This window comes from Elephas maximus, chromosome 19, assembly GCF_024166365.1.
Source record: "Elephas maximus indicus isolate mEleMax1 chromosome 19, mEleMax1 primary haplotype, whole genome shotgun sequence".
Classification (NCBI taxonomy): Eukaryota; Metazoa; Chordata; class Mammalia; order Proboscidea; family Elephantidae; genus Elephas; species Elephas maximus.
This window is the reverse complement of record NC_064837.1, coordinates 64,540,230-64,554,004: the sequence shown is the minus strand read 5'-3', so window position 1 is coordinate 64,554,004 and position 13,775 is coordinate 64,540,230. Positions and strand designations below refer to the sequence as shown.

At 49.0% G+C, this 13,775-nt stretch overlaps 1 protein-coding gene across 2 annotated transcripts; it reads right to left on the bottom strand.

Moving 5' to 3' along the window:
* Positions 1 to 2,592: 2,592 nt before the first annotated feature.
* Positions 2,593 to 7,201, bottom strand: RPL38 (ribosomal protein L38). 2 transcript variants are annotated; one of them, XM_049861460.1, is made up of 5 exons: positions 7,096 to 7,201; positions 6,907 to 6,948; positions 6,221 to 6,281; positions 3,394 to 3,516; positions 2,593 to 2,661 (listed from the first exon to the last, which is right to left on the bottom strand). In XM_049861460.1, exons 2-5 carry the CDS (start codon positions 6,907 to 6,909, stop codon positions 2,636 to 2,638), a joined length of 213 nt encoding a protein of 70 aa, XP_049717417.1. In that variant the 5' UTR covers positions 6,910 to 6,948; positions 7,096 to 7,201; the 3' UTR covers positions 2,593 to 2,635. The 2 variants fall into 2 exon arrangements, with proteins under 2 accessions (XP_049717417.1, XP_049717418.1); XM_049861461.1 differs by having other exon boundaries at positions 7,139 to 7,187.
* Between the last annotated feature and the right edge of the window lie 6,574 nt (positions 7,202 to 13,775).

Genomic DNA, 13,775 nt, shown 5'->3' with positions numbered 1-13,775 from the left:
ACACATTTCTTGAAGTAGAGGCACAAGCCCTCCCTCAGGGTTATCACCGCAGCTAATTGGAACAGCTCGGAATACCAAAACCTGCTTAGCCACTGTGCACGGGGCTAAATGGTAACCATTCTAGCAACTTCCCCAGAGGCCTGCTGACCTAGACAGCCAAGCCAGTGAAGCAAAGAGCAGAACAGAGAGTCCTTCCAGAAAGGTGTAAAGTAAGGTTAACACTCCTTCTGGTTATTTGGTCTGTCCTGCCTGCTCCAAATCACCCACCCAGTATGCAGCCTGGATGCGCTCAGTACAGCTACTGGCAATCTCTAGAAGGCTGTGCTCAGCCCTGGCTGCCCGTGACAGCCACCTGAGGCTTAAAAACATACTTATGCCCCCAACAACTTAGAATCTCTGGAGTAGGCCCTGGTCAGCAAGGTAGTTTTGCAAAGTGCCTCGGCTAGGGTAGGGAACCCCGGTATGAAAGGATGTCTTCTTTCAACGAGGAGGCCAGGCAAATCCCTGCAGGGGTGGTCTCCTAGGAGCTGGTACTCGTCTTTGGACAATGTGCTGGGGACAAAGCTGCCAGAGCAGTAAACTCACCCTCTTCCTTGGGAACCTTAAACGTTTACAGAATGGGACAACTGACAGCTGCTTAGGGGCCGCATCTGAGCCTGTCAGCAACCAGAGTGCCCCTGCTGTCCCCTCTCCCTTGGGAGAAGCAAAACCTCTGCCCCTCAACAAACTCACAAGATTAAAAAAACTGCCTCGCACACTTAAAATTCTCTTACAGAAATAATCAAAGACTGGTGCTTACCAGTTACAACCCCCTTTAGTAGGTATTTGGTTTGAACCTACTGGCTGCTCAGCGGGAGAAAGGTGTGGCAGTTGGCTTCCATAAAGATTACAGCCTTGGAAGCCCTGTGGGGCAGTTCTACTCTGTCCTTTAGGATTGCTATGAGTCAGAATCGACTGATTACAATTTTTTTTTTTGGCTCACTTAGACCGCCACAACTGTTGCAGTATGGCGCCACCTTGTGGTCTCTCGCTACACACCACACCCCTTCACCCCGCCCCCCCCAAAAACAGACCCGTTGTTTCTGAGTCCATTCCGACTCATAGCGCCCCTACAGGACAGAGTAGAACTGCCCCATAGTTTCCAAGGAGCGCCTGGTGGATCCAAACTGCCCACCTTTTGGTTAGCAGCCACAGCTCTTAACCACTAGACACCAGGGTTTCCACAGCCTCACTCAAATTTGCTATCAAGCGCCAGGAATTTTCTCAACTGTTAAGTATCAGCTCACTGGCGCGAGTCAGGAGTGGCTGGACCCTTAACCACTTGCTATCGTGTTGGGATTTGGGCCTTCACAGGCCTATTTGAGTAGCACCCCTCACTCACCCACCAGAGAATCCGTCCCACAGCCTAGAGACCCACGGTGAGATCAGAGGCTCTATCTCTATCACTGAGCTCTGGAAGGCCTGGCCTGCTCTGACCCAGGCTCCTCCCTTTCAATGTTAATTACATTTTGCATAGGTCTCTTTCCAGTTAAGGAGGTCCCTTTTCCTTGGAATGCCTGTCCCACTTTGCCCTAGGCCAACATCTAGGGATGTTACACTTCCAAACCGGACAACGAAAAAGGAAGACTGAAGAATTTGTATCTTTGAATTATGGTGTTGGCAGAGGATATTGAATATACCATGGACTGCCAGAAGAACAAATCTTAGTCCAGCCAGAATGCTCCTTAGAAAAGAGGGTACTAAGACTTCATCTCACTTTACAGATTTATCAGGAAGGACCAATCCCTGGAGGACATCATGTTGCTAGTCAGTGAAAAAGAGGAAGGCCCTCAAATGGATGGATTGATGGTGGCTCCCAACGATGGACTCAAACACAGCAACGATTATCAGGCTGGTGTTTCCTTGGGTTGCACATGGGGTCACCGAGGCAGAACTGACTCACGGGCATCTAACATCTATTAGCTTGTGTTCTTAGCTTAAATGTTCCTTCCTGGAAGGGCTTACCTAAATCATTCTTCTACCTTCATCGCACCCCATGGTTTTCCTTCTTAGAGTATTGGGTAACAATACTTATGAAACTAGAAACTTTTCCCAGTGCTGAGAGTACTCAAGTATTACCATCTGAGAAGTTATCTTTATGGGGCAGAAAACCAACTTGAAAAAAAAAATGTGTGGAGCTGGGAATACTCTCAAGGGGAAGATAAGCGATCTGGCATACCAAGGCTACATTCCAAGGATGGGATGGCTTCCCACGGAGCTACCTGCCAGGAATGTTAACCAACTCCTCCCTTTAACCATCTTCATCATAAGGCAGCTCATTCTACTTTGAGGTTCCAGGAGCGCAGGTGGCCCTGCTTCCAGACAGCTGGCTCTCAAGCTGCCCATTCCCACTATGGCCTTCCTACATCTGTATCTTCAAATTTTGGCTAAAAAAAAAAAAAAAAAAAAAGGATGGCTTTATATAGCCACTGAAATTACAGCCCAATACTAGGGACACAAAGAGGTGGCAACCAGGACCCACAACATATTCCCATCAAAAGCTGCCACAGAGCAGAACATCCCTTCCCATCCTCAAAGACAAAGGACACTGAAGAATTTTTAAAATTTTATTACTGTTCAAATCAGCATGTCTGGTTCATTTCAGCTCCTTCACTGCCAAGCCTAGAGGAAAAGAGACAAAGGTGAGTCGTTCAGGAGATACGTTCGTACTACTGTTTGATATTGTGCTTAAGCTAAAGAGAGCTCACAAAACTCAGAAATTAAGCTCACCCAGAGAGGTTTTGCTTAAAATATTAAGCTACTGTCCAATAATAAAAACGTTTCCTCTCAGACTTTATAACCAGTTAATTTGTACAAATCTCAAGCTGCACTGGCTGATTGTCATTCCCAAGTGGCCTTTAGAGCCTCCCAAGCCCCTTGCCCCCCACAGCACCCCCGTCTCCAGTCTGTATACCACCAGGAAGCCCCCTTTGTTAACCTATGCTCACTTCCTGTTGTATCTGATCACAGTGCCCTTACCTCTGCACAGAGGAAAGACCAGTATCCACCTCAGAGGACTGTGGTGAGGATTAATAGTTGTGCAGAGTAAGGGCTAACTATTATTTATTCTGTGTTAGAAAAGCCTGAAAGAGGCTGGGGTGGGGGACAAGGACAAGACAAAAATAAACTTTCCCCTGGCCAAGAGAACTGTTCTGGTGTTGGATATAATGTCTCAGAGCCCAAATTATTCCCTGCACTACAAATAGCAAGAGTAGACACGTAGACAAACCACAAAATGGGCTTTCCAAAATCTGGGGATGACTCAAAACAGAGGATAACACATCTACCGTCCACACTTTTGGTCACTCCTGGCTTCTGTCCTGCCCTTCCCTCCTGGGATTTCAGGCCACTCACCTGGGGGCAGGGACTGCTTCAGTTTCTCTGCCTTCTCTTTGTCTGTGATGACCAGGGTGTAAAGGTATCTGCTGCACCGAACCTTAAACTTCACATTGTCCTTATTTTTCTTGATCTTGACAGCTAGCAACAAAGAGACCAGGATTAGCGATTACATTGTTTCACATAAAGTCAACATCACAGTTCACCTACTTAAGCAGCAAGTGGCACTTAAGTGACCGCAACTGGCCACTCAGCAACCACTGACCTCCAACCCCCTCCCCGTACCGACCTGTCAACTCAAAATTTTAAGTGATGTTACAAATTTACATTTCCCTTACTCTTAATTGGCTCATTTATATTCATAGATAGGTACTTGGCACATTGAACACAACACTGTAGCACAGCGTGGACCCACTTTATTTTTAAAAAGGGCTGGAAGTAGTTCACAAGAAGAGACACGGAGTATCTGCTGGGGTCAGGCTTTTCACCCATCCACTCCCGGAAACAGATTCTCTGTGAAGCTGAAGTGATGCAGTGGTGTCACCAGCTGGCATCAGGATAGAGCTCTTCCTTCAGGGCCTCCCCGCTGGACAAAGCAAACAGGGAAGCAAGCAGGTAGCAAGGCTCTTCTTAAAAAACTACTGCGGAATCCATTTCCTGGGTTCTTTACTGCTTTGGAAACCCTGGTGGTGCAGTGGTTAAGCGCTACGGCTGCCAACCAAAAGGTCAGCAGTTCGAATTCACCAGGTGCTCCTTGGAAACTCTGTGGAGCAGTCCTACAGGGTTGCTATGAGTTGTAATCGACTTGATGGCACTGGCTTTACTATCTCAGAATCACAGCTCAGACAAGAGTCCTCAAACCAAACTCGTTATGTACAACATCAGTGTCTCCACCCACTGGCAGCTACTCAGCTGCTGGAAGACACCTGCTTCCCAGGCACAGGCAAGTCATTTCATGGACTTGTTTAATTTGTCCCTTGTTCCCACTTCGTAAAAAACACCTCACAGACATTCCCAAGGATTCATTGTTATAAAAGCAGCCAAGTGTCAACTGAAAAGCAGGTGGCTAAGGACTGAATACGGGCTCTCGACCCTAGCACCCAGGCAGACATGTGCACAGCATCTAGCACCTTCCAAAAGCAGCGCGAGATTACCACGTGCTCACAACCCATAACTCTGTTTCTGCCAAGAATCGCTAAAGGGACCAGGAACGGCACAGGAAGCAGACGCGTTGCTGCTCCGAGGCTGCCCAAGGCACTGGCTGCCTGGGATTAAGTTTCTCATAAATCCAGAAACCTGGACGTTCATTCAAAACGTATTTCAGTGTCCCAGCATTCCTCTTACAATAAAGCAGATATACTCTACTGCCCCAGCAGCTGTGACGCTCTTCAGGCTAAGCGGAACACCGTTAAGATATAAAAACCACACACACACACAGACACACACACACACACACACACAGACACACACACACACAGACACACAGACACAGACACAGACACACACACACACACACAGTACCCCACGACATCTATGCCCAGAGGACCACGATCCCCTCTCTGGACCACACGGTCCTGAAACTGGGGAGAGTAAACTGCAACTAAAAGCAGGCTCCCTGACAAAACTAAAATTCAGACGAATCTAACGGACACTGGTATCACTTATTCGATGTGCTGAGCTTTAATGGATCGTTGGACTCAACCCTCACACCAATCCTGTGAGACAAAGACACTATTTCCACCCCATTTGAAATGGAAGGAGACTGGTGCTTAAGCTTGCTGAGGATGGTGACTATTGGCAGAGCTGAGATTTGAACCAGGCGGTGAACCCACTGTGGGCTGAACTAAAACAGACAAGACAATCTCATCCCTGTACAGTGTGGCAGTATTCAGAACAGTCACCCGTGACCCTTATGTCAACCGTCCAGGCAGGGCAGAAAACACTCCCACCAGATGCCACTTGTACCCACGTGTGCTCATACAGTACCAGAGGATCCAAGCCAACAGGCTGTTTCAGGTAATGGGGCTCACGTATGACCCTTCCCTGCCCTCATTTTACACCCCTCGCAACTGCTTCCAAGGGCCTGCCCGCACATCCTGGTGGTCCCCACCACTGGCCCAATGCTGTTCTACTTTCATAAACTATCTGCCGTTCTCTGACAGATCTGAGCGAAAGGTAGCGGTGTTGGTGTAGCAGAAAAAAAAGTGACTGTGTTAAAGCAGAACAAATGCATGAATTCAAAATGTATTTTATACACAAGATCCCGAACCTCTGTCAACTACAAAGCTCAACTTCCTCTCGTGTTTGATGTAAAAAATGAGAGTCTATAGGCAGCAAGGACCGGCACACACCAGTTGAACACTTGCTGTTTTGTTTTTGATTCCACTTATTTACAAATAGGAAACTAAGAAGAATGAAATCACGTAGCAGATGGGTCATGGTGAGCAGGGACACTACTCAGTCCACGTGCAGCACTAGCTCAGTGTTTATGGGATGTTTCCAGACTTTTAGCCAGTTAAGTCTTCCACGCAGAGAGCACCTACTGTACACATAACAAAAACAAAACAAACTCAGAACAGTCTTCAAGATGCTTACAGTTAGCTAAGGAAGACAGTCCTAAGAACAGTTCCCACCACCTCATGCTGGCCAAACAGGTTTTTCTTATGGGATAGATGGTACACACAACTGCTCCCGAATAGCCAGGCACATGCTCCCATAGCCTAACCCACATCCGGACGGACACTCTGGTGAAGATACCCCAGGAAGGGTCACCAGTGTCAGGAGCTCTCCACGCAAACAACAAGTACCGCTCCGTCATCTTAAACCTTCACAGTCTGGCACTTACATTTGGCATCCTTTCGCCTGGCTGTGAGCAGAAAGTCCTTGATTTCCTCAATTTTGCGAGGCTGTGATACAAAGGAAACAGGATAAACTACTGCGATGCATTATTATTATTTAATCAATTGTTTTAGAGCAACTTCAGGTTTACACGAAAAACTGAGCGGAAAGTTTTGCAAATGCCCCCTCTCCCAAGTTCAGTTTCCTGTTATTGGTTGGCTCCAACTCATTTTGACCTTATGTTACGTACAGCAGAAAAAAACGTTGCCTAGATTATTGCTATGTTTTGAGTCCACCGTCGAAAAAATCAGTATTGACAGATTATTAACTACTAAAATCCCAGTTAACGCTTTATTTTGCGCATTTGTATCACTTTTGATAAAAAGATAAAATCCCGTATCTACCATTACAGTATCACGCAGACTAGTTTCACCGCCCTAAAAACACCCTGTGCTCCTCCACCTACTGATCCCCTGGCAATCCTTGATCTGGCCACTGTCTCTGCAGTTTTGCCCTTCCAGAAAGCCATATAGCTGGGATCACACACTATGTAGCTGAGACCCGCTTTTTCTGCTGATGGTCATGTTCACCACCTCCCTGGGGCTTCCAGGGTCCCTTGGAAAGCCCATCCTGCGCTGGCCTGGGGCCCCGCGCCCCTCCCCTGAGAAGGTTCCAGGCAGGGACCGTACTCACCATGGCGACAAGGCGCGCAGGGAAGCCGGCGCGGACCAGCACCTACAGGGAAAACATTCCTCGGCGTTAATAGGGTGCGCAGGCGGGCAGCGACCCGCTTCCTTTACCTCCCTCCAAAATAACCGCCCCATCGCACCCCGCCTTCCTTCCCCGCACCCTCGATCCAGATCTGGAGTGCCCAAGTGTCACCTGACAGAGGATTGCCCCGGATTATACCCTCTCCCCCGCGTACCGCCCGAGACACAACAAGCGGCAAGAACCGAGGAGGACGGAAAAGACCTGGATTTCCGCTTCCGGTGAGTTAAACCCTCCCACGGAAGGAATCCGCTACGGTCTCTGCAACGGGTCAAGATTCATGGAGGCGTTCTTCCTTCCCATTTCAGCACCCCTGCCCCCTGTTGGTCTAGATTAATAGTGCAGCCCCACAAAAGCAGTGAGCCTCCCCGCATCGTGTCTCTTCTTCAGCCTTTTCCTTAAGTCTATTCCCTCTCTTCTCCGTCTCTCCTTCTTGCTTCCTCCTCTCCCTTCTTGTCTCTTCCCTGCTCCCCTCCTTTTCTTTACTCCTCCACCGCAACCCCGCAAGCTCCCCAGCTTGGCTTTTCTAGGTTTTATTTCAGATTCAACTGGAGGAGCTAAGACTACGTACTACCTTCATTAGACTCGTGTGTTGGGCGTCTCCACAGAGATGTCCTCATTTAATTGAAGAACCCTCTATATACATTTGGACTCTCTTGCTCGGGGTTCCTCCATCCCCTGATTCCTTGACCCACACCTGATCATCCACGCTCAGCAGACCCTCCTGTTTTCGTCCTTCCATTCGATGGAGCTTTCCACTTGCTGCTCCCAATTCCATTAAGAACTGGTGTTGACTGAAGACAAATTAATACTTCCAATAGCTGCCATTTTTGAAGCACTTTCCTTGGGCAGGCCCTGAGCTAAGCAATTTACCCATATGACCGCTTGTGGTCTTCAGGTGTACCTAAAAGAGGAGGCTGTTGTTATGACCAGTCTTCCCGATGATGTAGAGACTGTGGGCTTCTGAGGCATCTTGTCCAAGGCCAGAGCTGGGAGAGGTGAAGTCAGGACTGGAACCCAGTCTGGTCAGATTCCCACGTCCGAGCTCCTGACCACTTCTTTATGAGGCCTCCTGACAGACACCCAGGTTTGTACATGTACAACAGGCTGCTAGCTTTTGGAAGGCAGTGCTTCCTTTGCTCATTTGGTTCCTCCCAGCCTCTATCCCAACCACACCTGATATTATTTGCTTGAGCACATATTTATCCTCTGCTCTTATAATGGATGGAAAAGAGGTACCTTTTCAGGTAGGCTCTGGGAAGCCTGTGGTTATCGGTTTTATTTTTTATCCTCCACTTTTATTTTATTTTTAATCTCTCTACAAATGTCTACATTTTATTATATTTGTTCCCCAAATTTAATAACTGTGAATTTAATAACTGCTCAACAGACAGGATGGAATTGCTTTGTGCCTATTATAGAAGAGCTCACCTGAAGAGAAAGAGGACTTTGCCACAAAAACCGTGAGTCTTGTGGGCTCATTCTCCTGCCTTTCCTTCCTTCCTTCACTCCTCCTTTCCTTCCATTAGACAGGCCTGGGTTAAGCACCTTCCTAGGGGTGCTGGGAATACAGGGAAGAATAAACCAACAGTCTCTGCCCTCAGGAACTCTGGTGGCGTAGTGGTTAAGAGCTACGGCTGCTAACTAAAAGGTTGGCAGTTCAAATCCACCAGGCACTCCTTGGAAACGCTGTGGGGAAGTTCTCCCCTGTCCTATAGGGTTGCTATGAGTCCTAATTGACTCAACGGCAATGGGTTTTTTGGTATGTGTGTGTTGTGTGCCATCGAGTCGATTTTGACTCATTGCGACCCTCTATGATAGAGTAGAACAGCCCCATACGGTTTCCTAGGCTGAAATCCTTTCGGGAGCAGATCACCAGGTCTTTTCTCCCAAGGAATGGCTGGTGGGTTCAGACTGCTGGCCTTTCATTTAGTAGCTGAGTGCTTAACCATTGTGCCATCAGGGCTCCCTAATTGTATTAGAGAGCCTTTTAAAGAAGCCAGACTATGTTTCTGCAACTCTAAATGTGTTTGGGTTTTAACAGTGGGAAAAGTTAATTGGTAGAAACTTAATTTTTTAGGAGTCCCTGGGTGGAGTGAATGATAAATGTGCTCAGCTGCTAACTGAAAGTTTGGAAGTCCAAGTCCATCCAGAGGTACCCCGGAAGAAAGGCCTGGCAATCTACTTTTGAAAAATCAGCCATTGGAAATCCTATGGAGCACAGTTCTAGTCTGACACACATGGGGTCGCCATGAGTCAGAGTCAACTTGACAGCAAAATGGTGGTGGTGGTGAGGTTTGCGTTCAGTCTAGAATCCTGGGACTCTCCACCCTGGCCTGACAAGGACGTTCCCAAACTCCTCAGCCTGACTTTGCCAACCCTTCTTCGTCTCAGGCAGATGCCTTTCTGGTCTTTTCTACCCCACTGCTCCTTCCAAGCAACTGCCCTTCCAGCCAAGCCAACTCACCTCTTACCGTGTAGTGTACCTTCTGACCTCCAGGCACTTGCTCTGCTGGTGTCCTCTGCTACTGCATCGTACTCTCCCTTTAAAGCTCATTTCCACCTGTCCTCCTTCAGGCAGGACCCTCCACCTCTGGACTCCTCCTACTTGTCACTCGTTCAGCAGTGACTCAAACACCACCTCTCAGTACAGTTGTGTGGCACTGTTTAACATTTCATACATCTGTACTGACTTCTCTCTGCATATAAGGACAGGGTTCATAATTCTGTTGAGAATTCTTGGAGTGCAGGACTTAGTAGGTGCTTGATGCTGCCATCACAGGTTCTCAGACTGGGTGTGACCGTTGAGATCACTCAGTACATTAAGGAATGGATGGATGAACAGACGGATGAATGGGTGGAGGAATGGATGGATGGAGAGTTGGTGGAATGGAGAGGTGGATGGCTGGATGGATGGAGAGAAGGAGGGATGGATAAATGGATGGAGGGATGGTTGGATGGATGGATGGATAGGTGGAAGAGTGGATGGAAAGATGGATGGATGGCTGGAAGATGAATTGATGGAGGGGTGAAGGGATAGAGAAGTGGAGGGGTGGATGGAAGGATGGATGGAGGGAGGGATGGAGCGAGGAATGAAAGGAAGTATGGATGGATGACTGGAAGAATGAGTGGATGAATGGAGGAAGAGGGATGGAGAGAAGGAGGAATAGAGAGTTGGAGGATGGATGAATTAATATGCCCAAAGCAGTGTCTGGCATATAGTAGGTTCTCAAAAAATATTTGTTGAGTAAACAGACTGGTGCCTCTCCTCCCCACCGCAAGACCAACAGGACAGGGACTGGACAGGGGGAAGTAAGAGTGGGGACTGCTTCTCCCTTTTGGCAGCAATCCCAGAGGAACAGATGTTCACCCTCTTGAATTGTATAATTTCAGTAGAGTAATGAAATACCAGGGCAAATTTGTTCAAGTACCACAGGTTTTCTCCAGCTCCCCAAGGCGGCGGGCCGGGGTGGGGGAGGAAATAGCAAAATCAGCTGCAGTTACTGCGGGGTGAAGGAGGGAGCCCCTAGGAGTGCTTCCTGGGAAGGCCGGCCCCAACATCATGCTGTGACATGCCAAGAGACTGGGGATTGTGGGAGATGGATGGGGCTGGAACACCTACCTTTAGTGAAAAAGAAATTGGGAGGGGGCTTGTCCTTCGAAGAGTTTTAGAAACACTGTCTCAAGAGATACCATAGGGAGAAAAGGAGTGTCTCTCCAAGCCTGTTCCATGGACCTTTTGCGTCAGCATCACTGAGGGGGCTTGTGAAGATGCAGGTTCTGGGCTGTGCCCCAGACTGACTGTGTCTGCGTCCCTGAGAGAGGAGCCCAGGACACTGCCTTTGATATAAGCCTCCTTGGTGATTGCGATGCACTCTCATGCCATGGGCCTGTGAGCAAGGCCAGGGCATGGTCTAGTTTGCCTGTTATGATCCCTGTGGCTGTCAGGTGTGTAGGAAAGGTTGGACTGTGCAGGACTGGAGGCCTCGGGAAAGGTTAAAGTCATTGCCATTGTCTGAGAGGCCAATGAGTAAGTAGGGTCTTAACCAGGGTGGTGGCAGTACAGTTAGAGAACCGGAGATGGATGGAGGGAATGTCGAGAGCTGCAGGACGCATTCTTTTCCTTCCAGATGCAGCTCGGAACAGGGCGTCCATCATCCCGCTGGGCCCAGGTCTGCCCTGGCTGGCTCTTCAGCAGGGCACAGCAGAGACAGGTAAGGCACGCAGCCCCCTCCTCCTCCTTCCAGCAGGCTTCTCCCGCCCCCAGCCACCCCTGAAGGCTGAACAGTTTAGATTTCTCTCCCCTGTCTTCAGAGGCATGTTGGAAGTAGGACCAGGACTGGTAAAAAACTAGCAGCCACAGGTAGACCACCTTAGAGGTGTGCAGAGGGATATTAACATCCATGGGATGATCCGAAGGGTCTTGGGAGGCCTCACCCAAAACAAACCCACTGCTGTTGAGTTGGTTCCCACTCATAGCGACCCTGTAGGACAGAGTGGAACTGCCCTGCAGGGTCTCCAAGGCTGTAATCTTTACAGAAGCAGACGGCCACATCTTTCTCCCATGGAGCGGCTGGTGGGTTTGAACCATGGATCTTTCAGTTAGCAGCTAAGTGCTTAACCATTGCTCCACCAGAGCTCCTTAGAAGACCTTGAAACCTCCAAATTTTTCTCTTATTCAATTCATTCCATTCACTCAGTTAACAGGGAATGAACAGAACACCTGCCCTGTGCCAGGCAGTGAGCTGGGCTTTGGGAATAACCACCTGGACATCAAAGCTCTGGGGAGCTCCCTGCTTAGCAACATTTGGGGCCTGTTGTCACACATCATTGCTGGGAGAATTTAGCATTGTCCTTGATGCCACAGGGAGAGGATGACTGGAAGCTTCATGCATGGAACTTCCCTGAACTCTGCCTCATGCCTCCTCCCTTGGCTGATTTTAACCTCTATTCTTTGGCTGTAATACATTCTCATGAAATAGCCCCAGCCTCTGGGTTCCCATCTCCCCTCCCTCACTTAGGAGCTGTGATTCCCTGAGCTCCACTTCCCACGTTTGAAAGGAGGGGGTGTGTGACACAATCTCTCTCTCCTTCAGTACTGTGCTGATGTGTATCTTAAATAGGATAGTTAGAAAACCTAAAGTCACTTAATGCCACCCTTGGCTTCCTCCCAGGTAATCTGAAAATAACCCACTCCCTGCCCTGGATGGCACCAACGGTTAAGTGCTCAGCTGCTAACTGAATCCACCCAGAGGCATCTCCGTGGAAAGGCCTGGCTATCTACTTCCAGAAGATCAACCACTGAAAACCCTACGGAGCGCAGTTCCACTCTGAAACACGCAGAATTGCCATGAGTTGGGATTAACTTGATGGCAGCTGGATTTTGTTTTCCCCCCAGGTGTGGAGCACAGTTCTAACCTGACTTACCTGGGGTTGAATGGGTCCCAATCTGGTGAAAGAACTGGTTTCTTTGGGTTGCTCTGGGTGTAGTGGCACCAATGGCCGCATGGGGGAGCTAAGGCCTTGGTTGGAAATGGAAAGTAAAGACGTCACTCCCTTTCTGCCCTGAATCCTAAAATCTCAGTCTCAGAGTATGGTATATAAATTATGAGTAGTTTTTTTTTTTTTTTCATACCTGAGGAAGTGCTTTCCGATCTTCCACCTCATATAATCTCCTGGAGGCCCCCTAGAGGCTCACGCCTTTGGCTGCTGGCAGGGCTGGGTTTTAAACCACCTTGGGAAGGGAGTTGTTTATTAATCCCCGAAAGCCCTTAGCAGGGGGAGAGTGTAACCCTGGTGGGGTAGTGATTAAGAGCTACATTAGTTCAAATCTACCAGGCACTCCTTGGAAACCCTATGGGGCAGTTCTACTCTGTCCTTTGGGGTCACTATGAGTTGGAATTGACTCGACAGCAATGGGTTTGGTTTTGATTTTTGCTGAACTTGGTTAACTGGGAAAAGGAGGGTGAGGGAGGGGAGGACGGAGGCTATGAGCAGTGGGGCTGGTGCTTTTGGGGGAACACAAGATGGCGGCTCAAGGAATACTGGTTACTCCCTGCCTCCCTCACCCTAAAGAGTCCAGGAGACCCTCAGGCGCTGCTGAGGGACAAATAGGTTTACTGCTCTCCCGGTGGCTGTGCTAAAAGCCACAGGGCAGAACTGGTCTGACTTGAACAGGGTTTCTCAAACTACCTACTGGCCTTTTGGACTGGATCATTCTCTGTGGTGGGCCCTGTCCTGTGCATTGTAGAATGTTTAGCAGCATCCCTGGCCTCTACCCACTAAATGCCAGCACACTTCTGGTTGTGACAACTGAAAAAGTCTCCAGGCATTGCCAAATGTTCCCTGGGGGGCAGAACCACCTCTCGTGGAGAAGCACTGGAATAGGACAAAACCAAGAGGGTATTCTTTGTTGTAATGGGTGTCCGTTCTGTGCCTGGGTCCAGGCCACTGTCTTTGCACGGAGTGGCCATGTACTCACGTCTGTGTCTAGCCTAGTGTTTCAGAGACTTTCCCTGGATGCCCAAAGGATTACGACCTCCCTGCGCCGCCTCTGCTAGATCAGGGCGCCACGCAGCTGAGCTTGGAAGGGGGGTGTGGTCAGCTGCAGCAGGACCAGTGGACACCATGGCAGCCCGCCAGCCGGAAGCTCCTGATTCTTAGGGACAGCATTCTCCTCCTCACCTGGGGCAGGTGAGGCAGCTAACGTCACACCAGAGTGCACTGGAGTCCCTTTTCCAGTGGGAAGTCTCATGTCGGGGGTGGAGTGGAGTGAGAGAACACTCACCCGCCCA

Excerpts from the sequence above, each read along its gene's own strand:
- RPL38 (XM_049861460.1), bottom strand. Across the intron at positions 3,517-6,220 it reads CAGGCGAAAGGATGCCAAAT|CTGTCAAGATCAAGAAAAAT; the intron begins GTAAGTGCCAGA and ends CTTTGTTGCTAG. Across the intron at positions 2,662-3,393 it reads GAAGCAGTCCCTGCCCCCAG|GCTTGGCAGTGAAGGAGCTG; the intron begins GTGAGTGGCCTG and ends CTTTTCCTCTAG.